Source organism: Neomonachus schauinslandi, chromosome 4 (genome assembly GCF_002201575.2).
Source record: "Neomonachus schauinslandi chromosome 4, ASM220157v2, whole genome shotgun sequence".
Taxonomy (NCBI): Eukaryota; Metazoa; Chordata; class Mammalia; order Carnivora; family Phocidae; genus Neomonachus; species Neomonachus schauinslandi.
The window spans coordinates 159,566,769-159,594,734 of record NC_058406.1 but is presented as its reverse complement, the minus strand read 5'-3'; the positions used below and the strand labels follow the sequence as shown (position 1 = coordinate 159,594,734).

General features: G+C 43.9%; 1 protein-coding gene across 3 annotated transcripts in view; it reads left to right on the top strand.

Moving 5' to 3' along the window:
* Positions 1-17,951, top strand: part of SYBU (syntabulin) — a 72,912-nt gene extending 54,961 nt beyond the window's left edge. For all 3 annotated transcript variants that reach the window (XM_021688754.1, XM_021688755.1, XM_044914283.1), the window contains 4 exons: positions 6,379-6,481; positions 12,820-13,023; positions 14,710-14,859; positions 16,398-17,951. In XM_021688754.1, the coding sequence (XP_021544429.1) occupies positions 6,379-6,481; positions 12,820-13,023; positions 14,710-14,859; positions 16,398-17,517 (1,577 nt within the window). In that variant the 3' untranslated portion in view covers positions 17,518-17,951. The remainder of the gene's footprint in view (positions 1-6,378; positions 6,482-12,819; positions 13,024-14,709; positions 14,860-16,397) is intronic.
* Positions 17,952-27,966: the final 10,015 nt, after the last annotated feature.

Here is a 27,966-nt window from a genome sequence, read left to right as displayed (position 1 = left end):
GCGAGCATGAGAGGGGGGAGGGTCAGAGAGAGAAGCAGACTCCCTGCTGAGCAGGGAGCCCGACACGGGACTCGATCCCGGGACTCCAGGATCACGACCCGAGCCAAAGGCAGTCGCCCAACCAACTGAGCCACCCAGGCGCCCCTGCATCTTGTTTTTCTTATCTAGCAACAGGGCTTCGAGATGTTTTCACTCCAGCACGTACAGGTTAATGTCACTCCTTGTCATGATAGGTATTCTCCTAGGTGGACTGTACCACCTGACTTCAGCAGTTGTCGTTGATGGGCATTTAGGTTGTTTGTTCGATGCTCATGTGCAGGAGAAATTTCTCCTCACACTCTTGCTGACTTTTATCAGAGTGTTTTTCTCAAACCTTCAACAGAACTAGTATTCTCAAACTTAGATTTTTAAATTTTTTGCCAATCTGGTAACTGAAAAAATCTCCTTGTTTACATTTACATTTTTAGTGCTATATATGAGATTGAATGGCTATTCATATGTATTGGTCATTTATTTTTCTTTATCTGCCATCTGCCTGTTCATGTCCTTTGCCCATTTTTCTGTTAGGTTTTTTTTTGTTTTTTTTTTCTAATTTGTATGAGTTTTTGGTAAATTAAGGAGATTGGCCCTTTGTGTGTCATATGTTATAAATATTTTCTTTCAGTTTATTATTTTCTTTGACTGCTATTTTCCCATAAGCAGTTTTGCCGTTATGTAGTCAGATTTTTCAATACAAAACTATTCTCCAAATACTTTAAATATGAACTTCCTTTTGTTTTTAATTGTGTGTGTGTGTGTATATATATATATATGTATATATATATATATATGCTTTTAAGCTTATGGTGGTTCTCCATCCATTGAACATCAATCATAATGAAGATAAATCCTTTCTGAAATTACGAAACAAATGAAAATGATATTTACAGTTTTTCAGAAAGACCTCTGTTCTGAAATGCAAGAAAACCTGTGTATATATTTTCCATCAGTTTATTGATCTTTTGATCAAATATTCCTTTTCTAAGATAAATACCTATAGGGGTTTTAGAGAATAGTTTGCAGAAACTAAAACAAAAATCCTGTTTAGTTTGTGAAGCATGTATTGGATTCACTGGCTGGGTGCTCCAGAGCTTCGCAGCTAAGAGTCTGTTCCACCGAATCTACTTTAGAGAAGCTTTTTTTTTTTGGTAAATGGTGTCTTCTGTAATTACATGTGTCCACTGCCCCAGCTGCTCCTTAATAGCTCTGCTTGGCTTCAGTGGAAATGGCTCCTCTCCTCCCTAGAGACCTTTAAATAAAAGATCTGTGTATCTGTGTGTGTGTGTGTTGGGGGAGGGGGGGAGGATGAAGGGATAGGGAACTATGTTTTTGTTTTTGTTTTTTCCTTTTTTAATTTGCTGCCTCTATTTGAGGTGGGGATGTAGGTGGCCAGCCTGAATTAATTTGATAGCTTTGTGGTGACAAAGAATAAAGGAAAGTTTGGGGTTGCTTCAATCAGTGGTTTAGAATGGCTTAACATAGCTTAGTAGACTTTGTTTTCAGAGGCTTGTCATGTTCTGATGTCTGAGGACTCCATAGTCTCCTGAAAGCAAAAAATAATAATGTCCTAAGAGACCAGATCGCAGGCAGTGTTTCAAAAAAATAAGTCTAGTTATCAGTTTTTGCACATACCCTTGTTCTTTCCAATTTTCCTTCCTTCTCTAATTCCTGGCCTTACCATCACATGCACAGAATGCTTATTACCCTAATGTTACGAAAAAGAGTCATGCCTCTCCAGAGAATCCAGCAGTACTACAAACAAAAGCCACCAGAGCTTCTGGAGGCCAGGGAGCAGAGCTCACTGGTTGGAGAATGCCTTTTGCTGTAGGACGTGTAGTCACCAAGACATGGGCATCATGAGGTAAAGGTCAGCAAGTTCATCCACCCCTTTCAGTCCTGGAATCCTGCTCCACCAACTCCAGCAGCTGATGGGAGACACTATCGATGAGGATAACTTAGGCATTTAAAACTCCCTTCAGCTGTTCAAACACAAGTCTACAACGGCCAAATATTGTGTCCTGTGCTCTTTCGGAATATTCTCGGTGACATCAGAGATTTGCATTCATGTATCTACACACAGCACACAGAGGCAAACACGTTCTTTAGCACAAAAACTGCTTTAGGCTAATGCCATCCGAAAATACGTATGATGCAATATATATTAAATTTCTTGAAATTGAGCGTATCCTTTGGCTTAAACAGTCTTTGAGGCATTTATTCTAAAGAATAGCAGACAAGGGGGTACGTGGATGGCTCAGTCGTTAAGCGTCTGCCTTCGGCTCAGGTCATGATCTCAGGGGCCTGGGATCGAGCCCTGCATCGAGCCCTGCATTGGGCTCCCGGTCAGTGGGGAGTCTTCTTGGCCTTGGTACAAGTCTTGCCTCCACTTCTTGGTAGTTGTATCACCTTGTGCATGTCACTCAACTTCTCTGCCTCATCTGTAACAGGGACTGATAATTGTCCCAACCTCACAGGGTCTGTACTATCATAAGAAATAAATGAGTTAATATGTAAATATGCTTAGGATGTTTTCTGGCACATGCTGTTTGTTACTAATAATAGAAAAATTGAACATAGCCTATATACTCATTGATTTAATAAAACACAACGTAGGGGCACCTGGGTGGCTCAGTCGGTTAAGCATCCAACTCTTGGTTTCCTCTCAGGTCATGATCTCAGGGTTGTGAGATCCAGCTCTGCTTCATACTCCACACTCAGTGCAGAGTCTGCTTGAGTTTCTCTCTCCCTCTCCCTCTGCCCCTCCCCTTGCCCTCTCTCTCTCTCTCAAATAAATAAATCTTAAAAATATATATGTCTAAAAAAACCCAAAATGTACTATATTTTGAAGATATTCACATATTAAAAGAAAAGCAATTAAGTCACATAGTAATGTATTAACTAGGAATGCTGAGTAATTATATACCAAAAGGTTAACTTTAGTTATTTTTTGGTGATGAAATAATAGACTACATTTTGTCCTACGGATCACTGCTATTTTCTAAATTTTCTACAAAGGAAATGTGTAATAACAGTTGTCTTTTTAACCCCTGCAGAAGAAGAGTAACGGCTAACATTTATTGAGACCTTACACGGGATCAAGTGCTTTATGTGTGTGTGTGTGTGTGTGTGTGTATGCATGTGTTTGTATACACACACACACACACACACGTGCCTTGCTTACAGTAACCTTAAGAGGCAGAATCCATGATTATCATCTCCATGTAACAGATTTAGAAACAGAAGTGCAGAAAGGTGAAGTAACTTGCCTAAAGGCTCCCCCCATCTAGTGAGTGGTAGTGGTGGGATTTGAACCCATGCTGTCTGACGTGGGGCCTGTGTTTTTAGGTTTTTACGTTAGGTACTGTCTTTTGTATGATTTGAATAATACCGATGAGCGTTGAGCTACAGCCCCCACAGCAATAACCCAGTTGCACACACTGTTTAAAGGTGATGAATAGAGAGTACCTCTCCTTCCTTGAGTCTTTGTTGCCAGCTGATGAACGGGGGGCTTTCAGACCTCCAGTCTTCCTCTTAGTTATCGTGCTTAGTAAATGGTAAGAGTATGTATATCAGATGATGTAGTACAATTGACATTTCTGTGTATCCCCTAAAAAGAGTGTATTGACTTTACCTTGCATTAACCAAACTGGAAATATATTTTAAAACATAGCAAAGTGAGGGGCGCCTGGGTGGCTCAGTCATTAAGCTTCTGCCTTCGGCTCAGGTCATGATCCCAGGGTCCTGGGATCGAGCCCCGCATCGGGCTCCCTGCTCCGCGGGAAGCCTGCTTCTCCCTCTTCCTCTCCCCTTGCCTGTGTTCCCTCTCTCGCTGTGTCTCTCTCTCAAATAAAGAAATAAAATCTTAAAAAAAATAAAATAAAATAAAAAAATAAAACATAGCAAAGTGAAATGGGCCTAAGTAGCACAGATGTTTTTCTCTCTCCTATTACTCAGTCCTGATTGCCGCCGCTGGGTACCCTGAATGAGTCTCCTAACCTCTTTCAGAAGGTGAGTTGGAGAAGTATAGGAACAAACTTGGGCCCAGCCCATACATGAGTCAATACGTCGAGTTCCAGTAGCAATACAGTGTAGAGCAAACTTGTCCCTTCAGTTCAGGGTACATAATTAGCACAGATCAAAGGAATCCTGAGGAAACGATGGATTTTCAGCAGTTGTCTGGTCTGTTTCTGTTCTAGAATTTCTGTTTTTATTCAGGCAGTTAAGTTATAATTGATGGGGTTTTGTGTTTCTTTTAAGGAATGAAAATTGAGTGTTTCAGAGTCATAATCTTACGCTAGAAAATAATATCTCAAACCTGGTGGCTGCAACCACTGCATCTATTTTTTGAAAATTGGCTGCCTTTATCACTTAATAACCAACCTGATAATTTACTAGCAGACGAGGCTGGTGGAATTAGGCTGTCAGGACTAGCATATTGCTGGATAGCACTACCAATCTTGAATCCTTGTGATTGTAAAATACTACAGTTTAGCCAGTGCATTACTCAGAGGCAACTAATTACAATTGGGGAGTTCATTACAACATTAGACAGAGTCTCTGAAATCCGGAAGGAATAGCCACTCTCAGTCCTGATAAACTGCCGCCCTAATTCTTCCGGAATTCTTCTGGGAATTAGGATTCACTGCTGTCATCTGTGCTAAGGGGTCATTTTTGGTGTCTTTCCCAGAAGAGGCTGAACTTCCAGAGAGGTCCTGGGAGCCGGGGAAGGGATTTTTCTCTCTCTGCCTCGCCATTGTCTTTTCTTCTAGCAAAACTAATAAAACCTGTCAGGTTTTATTAAAACTAATTAGTTTATTAAAACTAATAAAACCTGAGAGGATCTGTTCACCAGTGGGCCAGTCTGGCTGCATCTTGTACCAATGGGTCATCTTGGCCGTTAGGGAGATGGGAGTATATAGTGTATCCAGGAACCTCCCTGGTGCCCCTCTTCCTTCCCACTGCCTTCCAGAGGATGCAGCATGGTACGGGGAGAAGTGGCATGGAGACTTGGTCCTGACCAGGATTTGTCCCCCACAAGCCTTGGACATCTATCATCTTGGTTTTGATTTCTTCAGTAGTAGAATAGCGAGATTAATGTCTGCCTTACAGAGTTGTCAAGATTAACAGATACAAAGAATAGAAAATATGTCCTAGAGGGCCTGGTGCCTACTAGGCACTCAATAAATAGTTATTATTGTGATGATAATTATTGTTCACTGCTTGTTAGAAACTCAAAGGATTTAGATTGTTCCTATTTTCCTCAACCCAGAAATGTGAGCTGGCTCTGGGTTCTAGACCAGAAAAGTCACAAACTGTTATAGGAGTTGGGAGAGAAGGTCAAATAAAATCGTATACCTAGATTAGTTTTCCAAAAGCATATGGAATTTTACGTTTTTAAAAAATCCTCTCTTCCTTCTTCCCACTTGTTCTCTTTGGCCTCTTCCACACTCCTTCACTCCCCCAGGCAATCCATGGAATAGTTCTGTTACTACCGTTTCAGAACGATGTATTTTTTTGTTAGAAATGAATTTGTATTAATTATTCTGCCACACAGCATGTTTCTAATTACATAACAATCTGTAGTCTGTACTCAAAATGTAATGTGATTTTTGTAAACTAATGAACAACCTCCCTCCCCATCCCTGCAACTAAAATGTCACATATCAGGATAACCCCCAGTTTCCATCTCTGTCGCTGCCTGTTTGGAAATGTTCAATTCCGGCTTTTCGTGAAGGTTGTGTTCTTACTAGAGAAACAGCGGCCGCAGTCAGAGCCGCTCACCAGACCGCGCGGGTGCAAGCCCTTATCTGGGGCCCAGGCGCTCTTCCCCACCGCTTCTCACTGGCTGATTCTCTCCAGTCCCTAACGGGCCAGATTCAAGCACGGCGAGCCGACTGCAGAAGCCCCAGGATAAGCTTTCCCAGAAGACTGGCTTTGGGACTGACAAGCATGCTTTTCCTTCTGCCTGAAGTTTGGGTCGCCGCGCGCCTGTCGCCGAGGGAGGGCCCCGGACGCGGACGCACAGGGCGAGGCGCGCGCTTCTGCCCCCACCGAGGCCCGTGTGGATTGTCCGCCGGAAGATCGGTCTTTATGAAATCAGCCTCGCTGTGCTTCTGCGTTGTGTTTATGAAATGATGTCGTCGTTCTCGCCCCTTCTCTTGTTTGCTTTGAGGAAAGGGCTGAGAGCCAGGAGGCTCTGGAATCCTGCCACTTGCTGAGCTAGAGTGTGCCCGTGCGGGAGCCGGGAAGCGGGGGGCCGGCCAGGCAGGGAAGTGGCCAGCGTGTTCTCACGTTCCTTTCCCTCATGCCTTTCTCCTCCCACCCCCCCTTGTTTTTCAGGTAGTGAAGCGGATTTTAGCTCCTCGAGCAGCACGGGCAGCATTTCGGCCCCTGAGGTCCATATGTCTGCGGCGGGAAGCAAGCGGTCCTCTTTTTCACGCAAGTAGGCACCGTTTCCTGCTCTGTAATGAGTCAGAGGCTTTACACAGGTGACTTACCTGTACTTTATGCTTCTGCGGAACCACCTGGATGTCTGTCAGTTCATATTTTGTTATTATTCAGTGAGCAGGTTTTGCTTTTCGTAATGATTTGCAATCGGAACTTTTCACTGTCTTACCAAGGTGCTCACAGCGCTTGGCCAGGGTGTGTCCGCCGGGCCTCTCTCATCCGGTCCTTGGCTGTGTGGCCAGTCATCCCTCTCTCCCTTCCCCTTCCCTCACTCACCTGTGTACTTACCTGGTATCAGGCTAGCAGTCTGCACTTCCTACCTGCCTCCCCTTCATGAATCTATCATCTCTTAGCCGTGAAGCCTCTGACTTCACCATTTCTTTCCTCTAGCTGAGTTTGCCTTTTATCCTCGTGAAAGAGATAGTGAGCCCTGACTCCTCCCAGCATTCACTTGGGGAAGGGGTGAAAAGAGAATAAAGCTCATAGACGGGTGGCCACGGCCATAGGAGGCATTAGAGCAGAATAGCTACGGATGCGGATGCCAGAGCCCGGCTGCCTGGGTGTGAATGCCAGCTCTATCATCGACAGGCTGTGTGGCCCTGAGCGAGTTGCTTAACTTCTCTGTGCCTCAGTTTCCTCATTTCTAAAATAGGGCTATAGTCATACCCACTTCAGAGAGTTTATTGTTAGGATTAAATTAGCTAATACGCATAAAGTGTGGGTCAGTGCTTGGATCATAGCAACCATCAACAGATGTTCACCAAGGATTTGGGTTGGGAGAAGAGAGGGACTGTGGGAAATCATAAGCTATCATTCACATTTGATGGGAAAGGTAGTAAGCCCAGGATTCTCTCCTGCTATCCGTGACTTTATTCATTCAACAGGTATTTATTGAGCATCTACTATGAGGTTCTGGAGATATGGCAGTAAACAAAACTTCGTGGAAATTATATTCATTCTAGCAGGAAAAGAAAGACAATAAATACATAATATAATTACTTTTAAAAGCACACAGAGAAAGGATATTGAGAGTAATGGGATGTACGGTATGTTTTGGATGGGGTGGTTCCAGGAGACCTGTGTGATACAGTGAGCTCTGAGCCAGGGACCCGAACAATTCAATGGAGTGAGAAGCAAGACCTCTGAGGATGATTTGTCTTTAGATTTTGGGCAAATCACTTGACTTTCCTGGGCCACAGTGTCCAAGTTTGTAAAAAGAGGGTCAGACCACATAATTTTTAAGGTCCCTTCATGGAGAAAAACTGATGAGTTTCTAAAAACTTGCATTCCCAGGATTCAACAAGCGAATATTTTCCATGTCTCTTCAGTAAGCAGAACATTCAGCTGATGTTTATAAAGGGACCTCTGAGACACCCTAGTGCACAGTTTTATTGTTAAAAATAAAGCTGAAGCCAGACAAACCTGTGACAAAAGAGTGAAGTCCACAATGAAAAAGCACAGTTTTTCTATCCCCAAACACAATCTACTTTGGATATAAAGTACCTCTGGGATCACAGAATATGAATATAAACATTTTCTGTGTAAATCAGTTGTGGCTTGCTCTGAGAATAAACCATTTTTCTAACCCATTCAAGAAAATTGGCACATACCTATAGTACAAGTATCAAAGAACAGAGAGCAAGAGAAAAAAGAAATGGCCTGTCAAAGAAGCCAATTTTATTAAGCATCTCAAAAGAATTTGTGTTTGTGGTTAAATTCCAAGGTAATGTCAACAATACTGAGTGACTTAGAGAAAATCATCTAGTCTGGAATCCGTGGTTTCTCCAAGTGACTAAAAATTGATGTTAAACATAAAATAGCTAAATAGAATTATGTGCAAATCAGATACATGCTTAATAGATGGAAAATTGGAATTGGCAGTGTTCTATCCATTATCCTCACTTTTTTTTTTTAATCTGGCCCAGGCACAGAGCACAGTCAGTAGATTTCTGTGATGGGATATCTCGGGCGTTTCACATAATTTTTGTATTCTACAGGACGATGCATTGAGGGCGACTCCTCGAGATGGGTCGGGTATCCTTGCCAAACTGTATAATAGCTTCTGATCCTTTTAAATGGCTTGCTCCTCCTATAATAAATGAATTTTCTCTGTGGAGAATTAGCTCCTGGGAGGAAGGCGAGGAAGGGTGAAGGGGTGGGAAAAATAAATGACAGGTGGAGTTGGTGAGAATATTTTTTATTGGATTTTAAAAACAAAACTTAAAGATTTGCAAATGATCTCTTCTTACAGAAGACCAACTCTGCTGACATTTCTGAGGAATTCTCTCTCTCTCTCTTTTTTAAAGATTTATTTATTTTAGAGAGAGAGAGAGAGGAGGGACAGAGGAAGAAGGAGAGTCTTTTTTTTTTTTTAAGATTTTATTTATTTATTTGACAGAGACAGAGACAGCGAGAGCAGGAACACAAGCAGGGCGAGAGGGAGAGGGAGAAGCAGGCTTCCCGCGGAGCCGGGAGCCCGATGTGGGGCTTGATCCCAGGACCCTGGGATCATGAGCCACCCAGGCGCCCCAAGAAGGAGAGTCTTAAGCAGACTCCAGACTGAGCTGAGGGCTCAATCCCAATACCCTGAGTTCATGACCTGAGCCAAAACCAAGAGCTGGACACTTAACCGAATGCGTCATCCAGGCGCCCCTGAGGAATTCTCTTTCTTAAACTAAAATCCTAATCTGACCAAGGACAGATAGAAGTGGGAAGGAAAAAAAAAATTTGGAATGTGGAGTCAGACGTGGGCTTGAGTTTATCTTCCATTACTTATTATGTACATGAGCCAGAGCCCCGAGCCTTACTGTTCTGGAAAATGGGGGTTATAGTGGCATCCACCTCACTGAGTTAAATGAGCTAATGTATGAGTGCTTAACATGGTGCCCAGAATTTTGTAAAAGGGTCATAAATGAATATTTTCATTAGTAGTGATAAAAATTATACCGATGGACATAATAATGAAGATGATGACGGTGGTGATGATGATCATCTTAGTTTGCTCAGGCTGCCATCACAAAATATCACAGACTGGGGGGCTCACACAGCAGGAATTCACCTTCTCACAATTCTGGAGGCTAGAAGTCCAAGATCCAGGTGTCAACAGGATTGGCTTCTTTGGAAGCCTCTCTCCTTGGCTTAGTGATGGCCATCTTATCTCTGCTTCTACAATAGAACCTTTCTCTGGGCCTCTGTCCACGTTTCCTCTTCTTATAAGGACACTAGTCAAATTGGAATAGGATTTAATTGGATTTAATTACCTTTCTTAAAAGCCATGTTTCCAAATACAGTCACATTCTTAGGGACTGGGGGTTGGGACTTCCACATTATGAATTGGGGGGGGGGGCACGATTCAGCCCGTAACAGTAATCATGGTGATGACAATGATAGTAATGTTGCCTTGAAGTAAAGGACAACGTCGGGGGCGGGGGAGGGGGGCGGATAGAAATTCACCTGGACCCCTTGTAAGGTTCCCTTCTCTTTCTCTTCATTTCCATTTACTGTGTTCAGGTGTGCAGGAAGGGACAGGGTCAGCAGAATTCTGTCTCTTCTTTGTGGACTGCATTCTTCTTGTCCACCATACCAAGGGGTTTAGGGTGGGCTGAGGAAGGTAGCATGGGGTTTGCCTGGCCATGGCCACGGCAAACATGGAACCCTGGCCTCTTCTTGAAAATGTTTTGCAATGACTTTTTACCCCTATGTGCTAGCATTTGAACTGAACTAAATGTAAGGAACAGGACTGATACTTTTAAGCATGTAGTTTCTTTTTTAAAAATCAGTTATTATGGTCTAACCACTCATTTCCTGAAATATATTTGAAGATTTGACTGTACTTTAGTAATGTTTAATACTTGAAGAGATTTTGCTTTATTCAGTATAGCAGATGAGTTCTTCAAAATACCCATCTAATTTCATTTGTATCTTAGTGACTGCACCGCAGTAAAAGTCAGTGGTGAATTCTTCAGGTGATAACCACATCCATAGCCAGCACCTAACATACCTGTTTACAAGCCCTGAATAATATCTCTTATTTGTGTAAAGTAGGAAGGAGACATTTCTGTAGAATTAAAACATCTGTATTTAGATCTTCGTTCGGCTGTGTGTTCTTGGACCAGATTTTTCCCTGAACCTCAGTTATGTCACATAACTGACTAGTCCACGTAATGTAAATGAGAGGTAATAATTGTACCAGCTTTATAGCATGATGGTCAAAATGAAGTATGTGCCCCTAAAGCATCTGGAACAGGGCTGGGGTCTCAGAAGGTCATTGGTGAAGGTCGACTCAGAAGAGAATTGCCCAGGTCAAACTCAGGGTTAGCTCTTTACTCTCCGTCCTGACTTGTGGTGGTTAACCCTGCATACGTCTCACTGTCACATTCAGAAATAGGGAGGCCGGCTGGAGTAGGCTCAGAAGTGAAGTGTGGAGAAGCAAATTGAAGCCAGAGCCCGTGTTCTTTTCTGCTGCTCAGCCCAGCACCACTGGCTGCTGGAGTTGGTCTGTCACAAAGCCATCAGCCCATCTGTTCCATATAAAGTGTCCCCTTCTCACAAAAAGGAGGCAGAGTCTATCTGGGTGATTTCAAAAGGCAAGAACTTTTTAACTTTAGAATTTGGTGATGTTTCATTTGTATGTGATTTCCTGGGTTGACAGCTAGTTGAAATTGCATTTGGTTTTAAGTGAGTGCGGTTTCGGAGCCAAGTACATGTATACCACACGCACGCTCACATTTACATGCGTTTCTCCTTGAGATGTGTCTGTCGGATGCAGCTGTCATCGAAATTGCGAAGAGGGGATGGTCAAAAAGCAGTGTTTCTGTATGACAGGTATCTTGTTCTCTTTTATTTTCTTGTAATGTCATCAAGAAATATTCCTGACACCGAACTTTTATCCTATTTAAGTAATTTCAACATTCTCAGGTGGCTTCCTTACATAGTGGGTGTCAAATCTCGGGAACTAGATGAATAGGGAAGCCCAAACCAGTTGATCCTGTAATAATATCCTACAGCTAAATTGCCTTTCACATCTTATCAGATGCACTCACATGCATTCTTTGATTCATATCAACTCTGTGAGGAAGACAAGAAAGGTTATTATGGGTCCCTGTGTATTAAGTAGCTTACTTGCCTAAGTTCCTAGTAAGTGGTGGTGCCAAGGCTCAGACCCAGTTTATCCATTTAGTCATCGTTTTGGGAGCTCCCAGCATGTGCCAGGAAGCAGTGGGGACAGAACAGACTGTGCTCCTGCCCTGGAAATGCCCTCATCTGGCAGGAAGGACACACAGTGTGGGGTTGTGATGCCACGAGATAAATTCCAGAATGGACTTTTGCAGAGAGTACTAGGGACCACTGAGGAGCCACATATACACAAGCCTAGAGAAGGAAGAAGCCAGAGAAGGCTGCTTGGAGTAGGCTCCCATTGGTCTCGAAGTTGGAAATATCCCAAGGCTTAGGGTGGGGAGCAGGAGGATGTTCTAGGCAGAGAAAATTATAAGTTCAAAAACATAAAGGTGCTGGAGAGCGTGAGTCATCAGGAAACTGTAAGTTGTTTGGAATTCTGGAATACAGAGGGAGGAGTGGTAAAGGATGGGTTGGATGGGGAGGTGGGATTGGACCTCGTGAGGCACTGGGGAGCCATTGAATGGCTTGGAAGACAGTGATATCCGGTTTCATTTTAGAAAGGCCACTCCAGCCAGAAAATCAGCCTCCTTGCTGAGGGGGCAGGATGACAGGCCAGGGAGCCAGGAGAGGGCTGTTACAACATTTCAGCAGTTAAATGATTAAGGGTGTGTTCAGTCACTGGAGCATGGAAAGAAAAGGAAAGAAAATAGGTGGTTAAAACTATAGGCTTGAGACATTTGTTACGTTCATCTGTCCTCTTTTCTCTTCCTCCTTTGTGGGCAACAACCCCTTTTTCCTCATACTCCAAATGAACCATCCTAGTTTTCTTACCCAACATGAACCAAACCCAAACATGTTTAAGCTGAAACAGGTGTACTGGAACAGCCTTCAAAGGGAACCTCAACCAAATCAACATTTGATGTGGGTTGTGCTCTTAAGCATTGAGATTAATCCAAAACCAGCTTTATGGTCAGAAACTATTTGCACGAACGGCAGAGGGTGAGGTTGCCTGTGCTCATGGCAGAGGAAAGAAATCTCAGGCAGGTGGGAAGAGGGCTGCTGGTAAGGACAGTTTGCACTAAATAATTATGTTGCCCTTTCAACTCTGTACATTGGCTTTCCTTAGTTGTAACTAGCCTTACACCGGAGCCAAGTATTAGCATTTGAGCCCTGGTCGCCCCAAGCATGTGAACATTTTACATGCTTTTCTCCCAGCCGAGGTCCCCATGGGCGGAGTAATGGAGCTTCGTCATACAAGTCTGGCAACAGCCCACCCTCCCCACGGGAGAAGGACTTTCTGTCCATGCTGTGCAGGAATCAGCTGAGTCCCGTTAACATCCATCCCAGTTACGCGCCTTCCTCCCCAAGTAGTAGCAACTCCGGCTCCTACAAAGGAAGCGACGGCAGCCCAGTCATGAGGTGAGTGCCGCTCATCTCCAGCTCCCAGTTCAGAGTTTGCCCTCCTCGGTAAGTTTTCTTTCAAACACTTAAAAAAAAAAAAGGTATGCAACTTTCGAGTGCCTGCCTTACTCTGTAGTAAGTCACTTCTCTTTCCTTTCCTGCACTCAGCGAATCCCTCAAGGGCAGCTGCAGAAAGAACACAAAGCAGTTTCTGCTAAGGCTCGGCAGTCCGAGGAGTGACTGGCCAGGGAGGAAAAGTGGCACAGGGCAGTAGGAGGGACCTACACCTTTCCCTCAGAACAGGAAAGACTCACTCTCGTGTTCACCGTTCATTCAAACATCAGATATGTGTTGAGTACCACGTTGTGCCAGGCACCGTGTAGAGCACTGGGAATGGGACAGTGAACGGCAGAGAGGGTCCCTGTGCTTACTGCCCGGAGGATACCAAAGACATTGCTCGTCTAATGACAAAAACACATTTCAGGTTATTCTGCGAGTACCTGTTGCTGTATGTGTATTTAAGAGGCCAGGAGGGGATCCAGCTCAGTCTGGAGGGATCAGGGGAGGCCTCTGTGAGGAAATGACATTGAAACGAAATCTGAAGGTCAAGCAAGGAATTAATTAGTCCCGGGGCGGTGGGGGGGGGGGGGGGGGCGGGGGGTTCTGGAAAAAAGGACCTATGCAACCAGGGGGGCCCAACAGGAGCACTAGAAGGTGGGGAGCTGGACACAGGCCATCTTGGACGGAGCGCAGGCTCATGGGGGAGCAGGGCGAGTGTAGTGGCCTGGGCTGGCTCCAGAGTCAGGGAGGAAGCTGCCAGCCCTCCTTCCTCAGTCTTCCTCCTCCTGGGTGGCCATTCTCGTTTGTCAGCCCTCGTACAGCAGGGATGCCCAGCACTTGGCCAGGCCTGAGCGGGGCTGACATTCCAGTTCAGGACGTTTTCTCGAACCCAGGGCACTCTGGTGACGGTGGAGTAGCCTTTTCGCTTTGGAAGAAGGAAGCTTTCCTCCAGATGGGCCCCCTCACAGCGGGGATTGATCTCGGAATCTTTTTTTTTTTTTTTTTAAGATTTTATTTATTTATTTGAGAGAGAGAATGAGATAGAGAGAGAGAGCACGAGAGGGGGGAGGGTCAGAGGGAGAAGCAGACTCCCTGCCGAGCAGGGAGCCCAATGCGGGACTCGATCCCGGGACTCCAGGATCATGACCTGAGCCGAAGGCAGTCGCTTAACCAACTGAGCCACCCAGGCGCCCCGATCTCGGAATCTTTTGAATCCAGCTCCTAACAATCAGAATGTTAGGCAGTGGCACATTGTGTGGGAAGTCAGGACGTCTCGCTGCTGGCCTTCCCTCGTGCCCGCCCGGCTCATTGTCCTCTGATCTAACAGTGTTGTACTCTGAACCCACAGGCAGGCCCGTGCACAATTGTGCATTATTTTGTATGAGGTCATTCCTAAGCCATAGAAAATTCTCCCTCTCCACTGTCTCCACCCTCTCCACAAACACCCTCCTCACAGTCTCCCAAGTAATGTGTAGTCCTGAGATGGGCAGGTAGAGTCCAGTCACCCTTCCCAAGGGAAGCACGCGTTATCGAGCTGTAAGACCCCAGCGCGCGGCCACCATCCCTTCTCAAGCTGTTAGCTTCGCCTTAACTTTTTTTTTTTTTTACAGAAGACGTAACATTTCATTGCTTGGATTATTTCAGGCGCTCTGGAAGGTACATGTCCTGTGGTGAAAATCATGGTGTCAAGCCCCCAAATCCAGAGCAATATTTGACTCCTCTGCAGCAGAAAGAGGTCACAGTGAGGCACCTGAAGACCAAGCTGAAGGAATCTGAGCGCCGACTTTATGAAAGGTGAACCTGCACTCCTTTCACCCTGATTTAGGGCGGTTTCTTTTTCCATAAAGTGAAATACAAGTCCACACTCTAGAGAAATAGAAAAGAAGAAAAATGATATCCGTGAATTTTTGCCAAATTCCCTAAACCGGTCTTTCAAAAGAGCCCTTTCGTATTCCTGCATGATTTGGTGTTTCAGGAGTTCAGGGGACCCTCTCAGGTTAGAGCGGGCCCCCTACTTTTTCTGGGTGTGTACGGCTTTGACATGAAGTGTTGGGTGTGTGCGTGGCTATTTTTAAATGGCAGGAACACTCACAGGAACAATCCCATACTTCCAGCAGAAAGGGTCACACACGGGGGCCCTATTAAGCCCTGTTTATCTCTCTGAGAGCATGGATGGCCGTGTGTATTGTGTGATTCCTGCAAGCTATTTCTGTGTTGAAGGAAGAGGTTCATTATTCTTGGCTAAGTGTTAAAGTAAAAAAACAAAAACCAAAAAACAGCCCATGCTTGTGAGATCTTATCTAGGAGAGAAAAGACCTTTGACATCTTGGGGCAGGCCAGATTTTCTGCTTAATGATTTTCCCCTGGAACATTCTGGGATAGCGGACAGAGCTCTGACCAGGGTAGCTGTGAACTCAGGGTGAGGATAGCATGAGTCAGACCTTACTTTCTGGAAGTCTTTGTTTATGATTTGAGAATCTACGGGAGGGTTTGAGCACTCATGGCAGGGAAGCATGGGAAGGCACTGAATTGGAGAACACTCAGATCTAAACTAAGAGAAGCAAAACTGACACCATCCCTTCATATATATCAGGATCCTCACTGCCTGGTCTTCATATCCACTGAGAATATGAGGACTTGTATTTACATCGACTATGAAGAAATGATATGTCAGGAAGAACTTTTCGACAAAGATCTTGAGATAGGGTCACGTGAAGGATCTAAAACAGTGGGATGGATTTTCTTCAGTGTAGGATGGATCCCACATCCTCTTACCTTGAGAAGAGACAGAATAATCAACTTTTCACACAGTCTTTGCAACATGCAGCATTTTCTAATTTTAAAAAAATTCAGATTATTACATGATCAGAACACTGCTGCAGGCCATAACTTAACCCGTCTGCCTTCTGTCTGTGATGGATAATTAAAAGTGAAAGGAACTTTCCTTCCACAAAGTGTAGACATAGGAAAGGGTAGGCTATGGATGTAAAGCAGGCAAAGAAGCTCTAATGCGATGTAACAAAATTTCAAATATTAAGTACTGAATAGAGGATAATGCCTATACTTAGCGTGCTGCCTGACAGATAGTGAGCACTCAGAGAGGAAGAAAACAAACAGTCGCATTTTTTATTCTGAGTCTAGTTATTATCATTTTTGCTATTTTACAATTAGGGGGGGCAGTTTCTGGCTAAAACGTGTGAGGGAAAACGCCGAAGTGATTTAGCCTCCGCGTTTCAAGGGGAAGAGCACGGGCTCTCGGCCGGGCGGCCGAAGGGCCGTCTGCACGGTCGAAGGCCGCCGTGCCCTTAGCCGTGCGTGTCTTCTCGCCGCAGGGAAAGCGAGATCGTGGAGCTCAAGTCCCAGCTGGCCCGCATGAGGGAAGACTGGATTGAGGAAGAGTGCCACCGCGTGGAAGCCCAGCTGGCCCTGAAGGAAGCCAGGAAAGAGATCAAACAGCTCCGACAGGTCATCGAAACGATGCGGAGCAGCTTGGCTGATAAAGATAAAGGCATTCAGAAGTACTTTGTGGACATAAACATCCAAAACAAGAAGTTGGAGTCCCTGCTTCAGAGCATGGAGATGGCGCACAGCGGCGCTCTGAGGGATGAACTGTGCCTGGACTTCCCGTGCGATTCCCCGGAGAAGAGCTTACCCCCCAGCACCCCTTTCGGCAAGATGGCGGATGGGCTGTCTCTGGAGGCGCAGGGCATGGAGGAGGGGGCTGGCAGCGAGCTGCTGGTGGGAGATGGTATGGCCGACGGCACGGATCTGTTTGATGGCATGGTGACGACCGCCGCCGCCGCCGCCGCCACCACTGAGGCCCCCGACCTGGAGCTTCTTCGATCAGCCCCCGGGGCCCAGGCCCTCGGGCTCCTCCCCCTGGCCGGGGCCCAGGAAGAGGCCCGAGCGCTGGTGGAGCGGGCCGTGCAGACCGACGTGGTGCCCTACAGCCCTGCGGTCTCGGAGCTCATTCGGCATGTGCTCAAGCTCCAGGACCCCTGTCCCTCGGGCTCAGCCTCTCCTGATGAGTCCGGGGCTGACTCGACACAAAGCTTCCCCGAGTCCATCTCCGCATTCCTGGTTGATCTAACGCCAAGAAATCCCAACTCCGCCATCCTTTTGTCTCCCGGGGAGACGCCGTCCGCCGCGGTGGGTACGGAAGCCCCTGCAAACCGCCTCATGAGAGAGCTGGATTTTGCAGGCTCCACGGAGGAGAGACTGGACGGCGTCCGCCCGCTGCCCCCGGGGGCCGTCGGGAGGCAGTACTGGAGCAGCAGCTTCCTGGTGGATCTCCTGGCCGTGGCTGCCCCGGTGGTGCCCACGGTTCTGTGGGCATTCAGTACTCAGAGAGGGGCGACCGATCCCGTCTACAACATCGGAGCGCTGCTGCGGGGCTGCTGTGTGGTCGCCCTGCATTCGCTCCGCCGCAGCGCCTCCCACGGCAACACCTGAAGACAAGTTGTCCCGTGGGGCGTGCTGCCCGGCGGGGAGACAGCGGGTCGACCTGGGGCGGTCTCTAGTCTGTCGTTTTGCTCCTCGGTATTTGATTTGCACTATATTTAGTTGACACCTGTTCACTGTTTAAAACCGGAGGTATCTTCAAAGGCATGGAGACGTGGTTCAAGTTAAATGTCCCACCAGTGGTAGAGAAAGCATGCTCCTGACCCTGCCGTGTCGTCCGAGGTACCCGTGCTTATCCTAGTGGTTCAGGAAGAGAAAATGCAGAGTTTGCACTTTCAAGACAGCTTCTGTAAGGCTGGCATGTTAGCTCCTTGCTTTGCTTTGTGCCCTTTTAAAATGTGTAATTGTTACAGCATTCCAGTGGTCTTGTGCACAGCAGGGGACTGTAACCAAAAATAAAACTGTATTCGTGTAATTGGTTTGAAGAAGTCTTGAATAGCTCCTTAGTGTCTTACTTGGGGTTGATAAGGTTTGAGTGTTTGCAGTTTTTTACTAAATGTAGCTCCAGAGTCGGAAAATGGCTTGTTTGTTCCTAAACCTGTTAATTGATGAAACTGTATGTAAGTTTACTATGTATTAACTTATTTTTTGCTTATTATATAGCGTTTTATTGGAAATTGTAACCACAACACACTTCAGCATGATGAAAATAAAGATTAGTGTTTCCATTTAAATAAATGTTTTATCCTCCTATAAAATAATTATCTGTTTAGTTTTACTCCTATATATGGTAAGAAAGACTAAATGGATAGATCCTTTCTTCTTTGTCAATAGGGGTCTATAAAAATGGAATTAACTTAAGAAATGAGAAAGGGGGGGAATTATTAAAGAAACGGGAGGGTTTCCTACTGTCTTTAAAAAAGCATTGCTTCTGAATAAAAGTAGCTTTGATTGTTTGCTCTGAAATTACCCATACACTTGTTTGTTCATATATTTATGCGCTAAGGATGTGTTGAGTATTTGCAAAAAAAGTTGGGTTGCATGTTAAGGTTACAGAGAGGGAGAACATGCTAATACCGTGTGCTTCATCCCCTTGGAATAATAGGGTGAGGGTGGGTGGCTGGGAAGGACGAGGTAATATTTGATTTATATTACCTTATTTATTCCTCACATCAAATTTGTGAGGTGGGTATTATTCTATTTTACAGATAAGGGAGCTAAACCCCAAAGAGGTAAACCACTCACAATTCCATGGTTTACCTTAGAAGCCAGGATTTCAAGTGTCTGCAAAGCAAATGTTTTTTCCACTGTAAAGGGAAAAAGAGATGAGACTATCCTAAGTTTGCACCCAGAAACTCTCCTTCTCTAGCACTTACCACTTTTAAACATACTGTATTTTTACTTGATTTACTTGTCTTGATTATTGCCCATCTCTCCCACTAAAGTATTAGGTTTCTGAGGGTAGGGATCTGTGTCCTGTTTTGTTCACAGATGTATATCAAGAACTTAGAACAGTATGTGGCACATAGTAGGGGTTCTAAAAATAGCCTTTGAATGAATTAATTCATCCAACAAATACTGGGTGCTAGGCACTTTACCAGATCAGCCATCAATACTAAAGGAGGGAGACAAGGCTTCTGCCCTCAGGGAGCTTAGGTTCTGTCTGTAAAAGCCCCAGAACATGCCTACAAATGAAGAAGATCATTTTAGATGAAGGTAAGTACTTCCAAGCAAATAAAGTGTTTTGAACAAGAGTGACAGGGGTAAAGGTAAGGAACAAATCTCTGAAGAATAAATAACACTAGTACTAATGGATTAAAAAGAGCCAGGTATGTGAAGATACCGGGGTAAAATGTTGCAAAAAGAACAGATGCAAAGGCCCTGAGTCAGAAAAGGATGGGACATGTGACCAGGACAACAAGGAGGCCAGGGTGGCTAGAGCGGAGTAAGAAGTGTGGGAGGCGGGCTACTGGAGAAGCCCACAAGAGGCTAGTCCATATGGGGCCATGTAAACCACGCTAGGGTTGGTCTGAATTGATCCCTAGTGCAATGAGAAATGTGAATGGACTTTAAACAGGACAATGATACGATCTGCTTTTTTTTTTTTTTTTTAATTATGGCTGCCGTGTGTAGGATGTATCGTAAGCGGGAAGGAGTGGGTGCAGGGAGACCACTGTAAAGGTCTGGATGAGTGATTATGACAACATGGAGGTGGAAGTGGACCTAGAGATTAAAGTTGAATAAAGATACAACTTGAAGACCAAACAGGTGATTTGTGGAGAGATTGGATGTGGGGAGGTGATGCGGTAGAGTTAAAGGAAGAGAGAAATTAAGGATGACTCTCAGGTTTTTACTTGAGCACCTGGGTCAATGGTGGTGCCATTTACTGAGAATGGAAAGGGAAACACGTTTAGGAGAATAATTTTGAGATGTCGAGTGAATATCTATGTGGAAATGTCGAGTAATTGCATATATGAATGTGAAAACCACAGGCATTGTCAGGGCTAGAGTCATAAAATTGGGGTTCTTCAGCATTTATATACTATTTAAAACCACGAATTGGATGAAATCATCCAGAGAGTAGAAAGAAGGGAAGAAAGCCAAAGACGGACCTAGGGCACGTCCACATTCAGATAGAGATAGAGGATAGAGAACCAACAAAACAAGCTGGGAAGAGTCAGTCCAGAGGTAGGAGAAGAACCAGGGGAAGGTGGTATTGTGAAAACCAAGAGAGGGCAGTGATTTAAGAGTGGAGTGGTCAACTGTGTGGAAATCCAAGAAGCTGAGTAACACAAGAACAGATACATGCCCACTGGCTTTGACGAAGTATTAGCGACTGTCAAGATCCTTCCTTTGGAGAAGTGGAGATGGAAGCCAGTTGAAGTGGGTTAGAGAGTGAATGGAGGAGGAAAAGTAGAAATCAATGTGTACTGTTAATTTTTTTTTAAGTTTTACTGAAAGGGAGCAGGGACGTGGGTGGTAATTATAAGGGAATATGAGTTACAAGTGTTTATTTTTCAATATGGAGAGGGGATAGAACGTGTCTGTGTGCTTTTGTAGTTGAGCAATGGAGAAAAAGAAATTACTAACCCAGGGAAGGAAGGATTCATGGAGGGAGAAAAGCGCTTGGGAAGATGAGAAGGGATGGGACGTCCGTCGGGTACGAGGATGTAGGTGTGGAAAGAGGTGGTTTGTCTCTGATAGGGCGTTTCTTCTCCTGGAGTACACAGGTGCCTCAGGACACACATGGCCACTTAGCACACTGTAGAGCAATTTGGCTGAAATGGAAGGGAAACTCTTTCTGGAGATGAATAATGGGAAATGTCCCAAAATAATGAGCTGCGCTGACTCAGGTCCCTTCCTGTAGTCCAGCCCCAGCCTCGACCAATACCTCAATGCCGTTATCTTCCTTACAGTCCCTCCTTGTGTCTATTTTTGGTTGTTGCAAAATTAAAGCATTTTTACCTTAAGAAAAAATATAAGCTTGTTTTCGGGATCCCCTATTGCTCCAGAAATGAATATAACACACAAACTTGGAGCTGTTCTTCATCAGTTCAAGATGGATGGAAAGATGGGCTCTGGTGAAGAAGAATTCTCCATGAACCACAAATATTTATGTTGATTATCAAATTAGAGGCAGCTGATCACGAACAGTGACTTGCTTTGTCATAATGATCTGTAACCCTCTTTCAGTAAACCAGAAGATGCAAACAAAATGACCTCATCTGAAACATGGGACACTGAGTGTCCTTTCCACACTGAAACAAACGTGTGCAAAGGTGAAGCAGGAGATCCTGGACCTGTTGTTCTGTTTTTCTTTTCCTCACCCTCAGCCTCCCCGCCCTTCCTCCTCCTTCTTCAGGGTTTCAGTATGTATAGTCTGTGGAAAATTACTGCTTTTATTCAGAGCAGCCTCTCACAAATGAGTCCCTTGGAGCAAATAAAAGATGGAACATAGCTTGCCTTTCGGAAGCCCAAGGCGTTGGCTGGTTTTGTGGACAGGATGATCTGATCTCATAGAAGCACTCAAAGTTGCATTCAGTAATTTGTGTGCCTGTGATGTACAAATAGGCAGGAAAATGGAAAAAGAAGAACAATTCCACCCTATTGAATAAATTGCTGTCCCATCAAAGCAAATGTTAAATATTTCCTACAGTTATGTGTGCAAACATTCCAATTTATAAGAAAAGATTTTTTTCCCAAAGGGATATGCTGATCTTTCCAAGTTGAGCTGTTCAGAAAGGGGGGAAAATGCATTGCACTCAGATGCCAAGCATTTCTGACATTTGTGGCAGGAGAAAAAGGAAGTCTGTGATTTACATCTATCATGGGCCCTGCCTAAGTAGTGCTTAGGTCTGATATGTTTTTCTCTTGAGGACTTTTCATTTTAAAAGGTTTAGGGGCAGTTTCCAATTTCCAATTTGGCTCAGTGAGCACTTCTACAAACTTCATCTATTCCCCGTCTTACCAGGCAAAGTGTGCACAATGAATCAGTAACGTAGGAAATTAAAACTAATGGTTTTTAGCAATCAAATCTTGAAAGAATGTCAAACTCCCAGTTGTCCCAAACACACACAATTAGAAAGTCCACATAGAATAAGACAGGTGGATATCAGGTAAGATTTTTAAGCCATTGGAAGACATGCTCTGCTGCGACTACTGATTCTCGGGCAGTCACAATGGCTGTGATGGCTGATGGTTACAACCATCATTCCAATTTTTAAAATCTCAAAAAGATTGGAATGCTACTCATAAGGGTTTGTATTAAAAGATTGGAATACTTCGGGTGCCTGAGTGGCTCGGTAGGTTAAGCGTCTGCCTTCGGCTCAGGTCATGATCTCAGGGTGCTGGGATCGAGCCCAGCCTTGGGATCCTTGCTCAGCAGGGAGCCTGCTTCTCCCTCTGCCTGCCGCTCCCCCCTGCTTGTGCTCTCTCGCTCTCTGTCTCTGATAAATAAAATCTTAAAAAAAAAAAGATGGGAATACTTCAGTACTGTTAAGTTTTGTAAAAGGTGTATCTCTTTTGAAAGAAGTTTTCCACATAAAAATCCCCATACATAAGCCACATAAAAGTGAAGTTTGGGCACGGGGGCACCAGGCCCAGAGCCCTACCATTTGCTTCCCTCTCGTCCCCTGTAGTGGTCTCAGCATCACCTCTGAGAATAGCTAGGAAACCAGCTCACTAAATATCGGGTGCTTTGAAAACTGCCAGTCACCTGCGGGGTGACTCCCAATCCCCGGGACTAGTATTCTGGGCAGTGCTAAAGAGCTCGATCCTCTACTGTGCTAAACAGACGAATGCTTCGTGGAGGTGTTTTCTTTCTTTCTTTTTTTTTTTTTAATATTTTATTTATTTTATTTTTTTAAGATTTTTTATTTGCGAGAGAGAGAATGAGAGACAGAGAGCACAAAAGGGGGAGGGTCAGAGGGAGAAGCAGACCCCCCGCCGAGCAGGGAGCCCGATGCGGGACTCGATCCAGGGACTCCAGGATCATGACCTGAGCCGAAGGCAGTCGCCCAACCAACTGAGCCACCCAGGCGCCCTGTGGAGGTGTTTTCTAATCTTTCCTCACACAAGTGTGTTTGCCAGTGATCTGCTCGTTTAACTGTGAGGAGGATCTCGCTCCCGAGCTCGTCTCATCATCATCTGAGGATGCGCAAGGATGCTGGCTGGAGCACCCCGTCTGGCTCCTTGTGAATGTGCTGAAGGGCAGGCATCCTACCCCGCTGCCCCTCGCTGCCCTAGAGTTCCTCCCCATGGTGATCTTATCTGACCTGCCGTCAGGGACAGTTTCACTCTCATTCCCTGAAGATGTTTGATCAAAGTGATTCTGAGTAACTTTGAAAACTTTGAAAAATTTTGCCAGACTGGAGTTGTAATGAACTGGAGTATGAAAACCATTAACAGCAGCAATGTTTCTCCAATCTGATGGTGCAGTAAGGCCCTCCCTCCCCTTCCTGGCAATCCGATAGCTCACGGTGTTTGCAATGGTCTGCCAGCCTTACTTTCTACAGTAAACAATAGGTGCTGGCATTTTAAACTGACCTTTCATTCTTCTGAACCAGCACATTATTTCTGGCTCGTCGGTTATATAGAGAAAACGAATGACGAAAGCAGTCAATAATTTTCACATCTCCCACTGAAAGCAGTCCATGGAAAAAAGTCTTAAAAATGATGACCCATGTAATTATCTTACTCCACGAGGGTTCCTTCTAACCAAGACAGATTGGCAGTTATGAGGTTCAGATGTGCTGTGAAGCTTCAAAAAGAAATAAAAAGCACCTATATTCTTATGTACTTTAAACTTAAATGAAGTGAAATATATCTGTAGCCTTACATACATCTTCATTTACCACTAAAAAGTCAAAAAACTTTTTAAAAATTTATTTCTTAAGCCAATATATCTAATGATGACATTTTTCTCCATAAAGTAGGTAAGCACTTGTTTTATTTAGGAATAATCGGCAGGTTTGGAAACTGCCTTGATGTATAAATTAAGAATTGACTATTTTAACAAATGAAACTGATTTGGGGCAGAAGAAGTTAATATCTTATTAATGAGCCAAAATTGATATAACAGTAAGAAACCATAATGATTTACCTCAATATACCTCCAACTTAGGAGTTATGTCTTTTGAATTTCCTAGGCCTGGAAATGATTTTTTCTGTGTCATTTATACCCTCAATCAGATCCTAAAGACACACATTCAGAAGATAACCGGACAAGGTCAGGGACACAGGTTGTGCAGGAGGGTCTCTGGGTACAGCCGTGGTCTGCACATGCACAAAACCTGTGACCTTGGCCTCACTGGAACAATGATCCAATCAAGTGAGCTAATTGGCCTGTTTTTGCAACTGTGTGAATATAAACCACATTTCATTTCGCCTTGATTATATCTGACCCAAGTAAACTGGGAATACAGTCATAATGGCATTGACATTCAACTATGGTTGTTATTTATATAACAATAAAAAAGCAAACTAATTTCCTTATTTGTTAAATAAGTTCTTAGAAAACACAAATAGGTGTTACCTACTATAATTTGTAACATTTTCACTGAGCTAAGAACTAGATAGGAAATTCTAATGGTGAACTTTCGGCAGGGGGCAGTTTCTAGCGAAGAGGGCTTTGAAATCATAGTCCACGTTGAATGCTGATTAACCACTAAGGTAACCTGCCCTCAAAGCTTGCTGTTTTCCTGTTAATCAAGCACACAACTGCCTTTCTAAGCCTTGGTTTCTTCGTATGTGCAATGGGGTAAGGTCTACCTCACTGGATTGGGAAGAGTCATTGATACAGACTCTCAGATACCGCTGAACACATAATGCTTTCCCTCTCTTAATGGAATTTGCAGTTCACCGTAAAGGTGTGTAAAGATTCATATGGCAAGATCAGCCAACCTCTCCCATTGTCCACAGGGAGGGGGCTGCCAAGAGTGCACAGCAAAGTGTGGAATCCTAACAACTGCCATGTGCTGTTTACGTATGTGCCACAGGCACTATGATGAACACTTAAGAGTCTCAGTCGATCCTTAAAACCGTCATCTTCATTTAAATGATTCGCAAACTCAGGCAATTTAATACTGCCCCATTTCTACAGCTCTGAGAACTCTGAGCTCTCAGAATTGATGCAGTCAGATCAATATATAGGCAAAGCACCTGTATTAATATCCGTGGAAGTTCCCAGAAGGGAAGGCTGCAGTTACCCTGGTTGGCCACACACTTCTAGCCTAAGTTTCTCCGCAAAAGCTCCTGCTTGGTGAATTAGCGGGTGTTAGTAGCAGGTATTCAGGGTAGAAATCCAGGGGGGTGGGGGGGGGAGCGTGGAGGCGGCGCTAGGTATGTGCGCAAGAGGGTGTTCCTAGAGTAGTGTCTGTTTCCAGCTCTGGAAGATCAAGGCTTTTGGTGAAAAGAAGCTATGACTCTCAAAACTTACCCTGGTTCCTTACTGGGCATGCCCAACGGCCACGACTAAGTGGCACGGAAAATAAAGTTGGGAAGCAAAGTAAAAAAACAGTTCAATACAAAAGGAGCCACAAGCTAATCCTATTAACCGTGGAACCCTGTTGGTTATATTAAAGTAGAGTAAATTATATTAAGATAAAAAGAGCTCCCTTTTGATATCAGGAATTTTAAAAATCTATTTAAACAGTAAACACAAGTTTATTAAGTTATTCACTACTAAAGGAAGCTCTTCATGAAACCACCATCTTCCTCATCCCTCCAATTCATCTGAGGAGAAACTTCTTCCCAGAAACAATCTGTAAGCCCTAGTGCACCCCTACTGCCCAAAGTGGCTTCAGCCAAAACTACTCACCACAGTAACTGTTGTTTGCTTACACACCTTATAAAAGATTTCTGTTGAACAAGGGGCTAAAGGCTGTGAAAATCGTTGCAGTAGGTTAGTTTAAAGCTGAACTACATAGGATTAAACAAGACGTGTGTTAGCTATATCTGGCCCAGTAATTACATCATTAGTGACAAAACAGGCTTTTTGGAACACTGGCCATGGTTAGATTTGCACTACACCGGTAGAGTATAGAGTGCTGTTGGAAGCTCCATCCAGATGCCAGTTTCTGCAGCTATCACCATCTTCCCAACCACCAATCTTCATCTAAAAGAATAGCTGCCATCCTGGCCGGAGGCGAGCACATGTCAAAACAGGAATTTAAATGCTGAATTTTAAATTCTAATTTCTAAAATGTTGACTCAATTAAATATGCTACTAAAAAGGAGCCAGAGTTGGGGTGCCTGGGTGGCTCAGTCGTTAAGCGTCTGCCTTCGGCTCAGGTCATGATCCCAGGGGCCTGGGATTGAGTCCCACATCAGGCTCCCTGCATTGGGCTTCCTGCTCCGCGGGAAGCCTGCTTCTCCCTCTCCCACTCCCCTTGCTTGTGTTCCCTCTCTCGCTGTCTCTCTGTCAAATAAATAAATAAAATCTTAAAAAAATAAAAATAAAAAGGAGCCAAAGTCAACTAGAAGATATCCTCAGCTACAGCTTAGTAAGAGTGGAAACCATACATATATAGAGATACACAAAATACAAAGGTTCACATCCTGCACATCACTTGGTATCTCAATACACGAAATGCACAATTCAGATAATGGGTAGCACTTCACTAATTCTATCTATGCCTACCCATATTTCTTCTTTACTTTCACTAATAGGCTTCTAAGACTGGTAATTCTTAATTAAAACAAAAACAAACTATAAATTTCAAAGCTAAAAGTCAGTTTGTTACCATGAAGTGTTTATCAAATGTATTTAACTCACTTCACAACTTCTTTTGGGACCATATTACACCCAACTTAACACAGGAATTCAGTTTACATACCAAGAGAGGTTAAAAAAAAAATCCCAAAATTGCTCTTTATTCTTTTCATTAAAAAAATCTTTCTTTCTAATCATACAATTTCTAACCAGTCTTTACTTCTTTTTTTAAATTTTTTTAAAGGTTTTTTTTGTTTTGTTTTGTTTTTTTTGAGAGAGAGAGAGACAGCGAGAAAGGGAACACAAGCAGGGGGAGTAGGAGAGGGAGAAACAGGCCTCCCGCCGAGCAGGGAGCCCCATGCGGGGGCTTGACCCCAGGACCCCGGAACCACAACCCGAGCCAAGGGCAAATGCCTAACGACTGAGCCACCCAGGCGCCCTTGATCAAACAAAAATAAAAAGCCAACAAAAAAACAAAATCCCACATCATGAAAGTCATGACCAAAATAGACTTCAATACTTGTCAACTACTGGGGAAAAGCAGTAAAATTTATTGTACTAAAGGAGAGGTTATCCTTTATGAACCCCAAATTTAGAGAAATCATGTAGCATTCCCATAACTAAAAATAAATACAAATAAGGGAAGAGAATACATTTATTACTAAAAATTTGAATCTAATTCTATTTAATTGGAAGTTTATTGGCAGAAGTTCTAATAAACATGATAACTGAAAATGTGGCTTGGGATTATAAAAAGCAGATTTTTACCAAAGTTAAATTTCAACTAGATTCTACAATCACATTTAGTCTAGGAGCTTAGGCTAAGGACTTAGGGTGATCTCACTGTACAGGCTGTGATTTTACTCTGAAATAGCATTTTAATTCAAACATATCAGCAGTAGTTAGCCTGTAGAGGATCTAGGACACTAAAAAACCCCCACAGAATGTTAATTTTGGGCAACAACCTTTATGAAAGTGAAAATCTTTAAAAATTCTAAAGCCATAGAAAATCAGTCTGAATGTATTTTAATCATGGAGAAAAAATTAATAGGATTTAAACTATCAAACCTATTTTTTTCCTGTGAACACAGTATGTATCTATTTCCTTGAAACTATTTTAGAGGCAGTCAACACCCCAAAATAAAAATATTATTCCTATCTCAGTTTAAAATTTAATAAATCAGTATTATCTTAGCCAACAACACAGTAAACTACATTATGTCAGATATATAAAATTGATACAGAAATCACCTGAAAGCTTTGAAATATTAGAACCGAAGGCTTTCTGC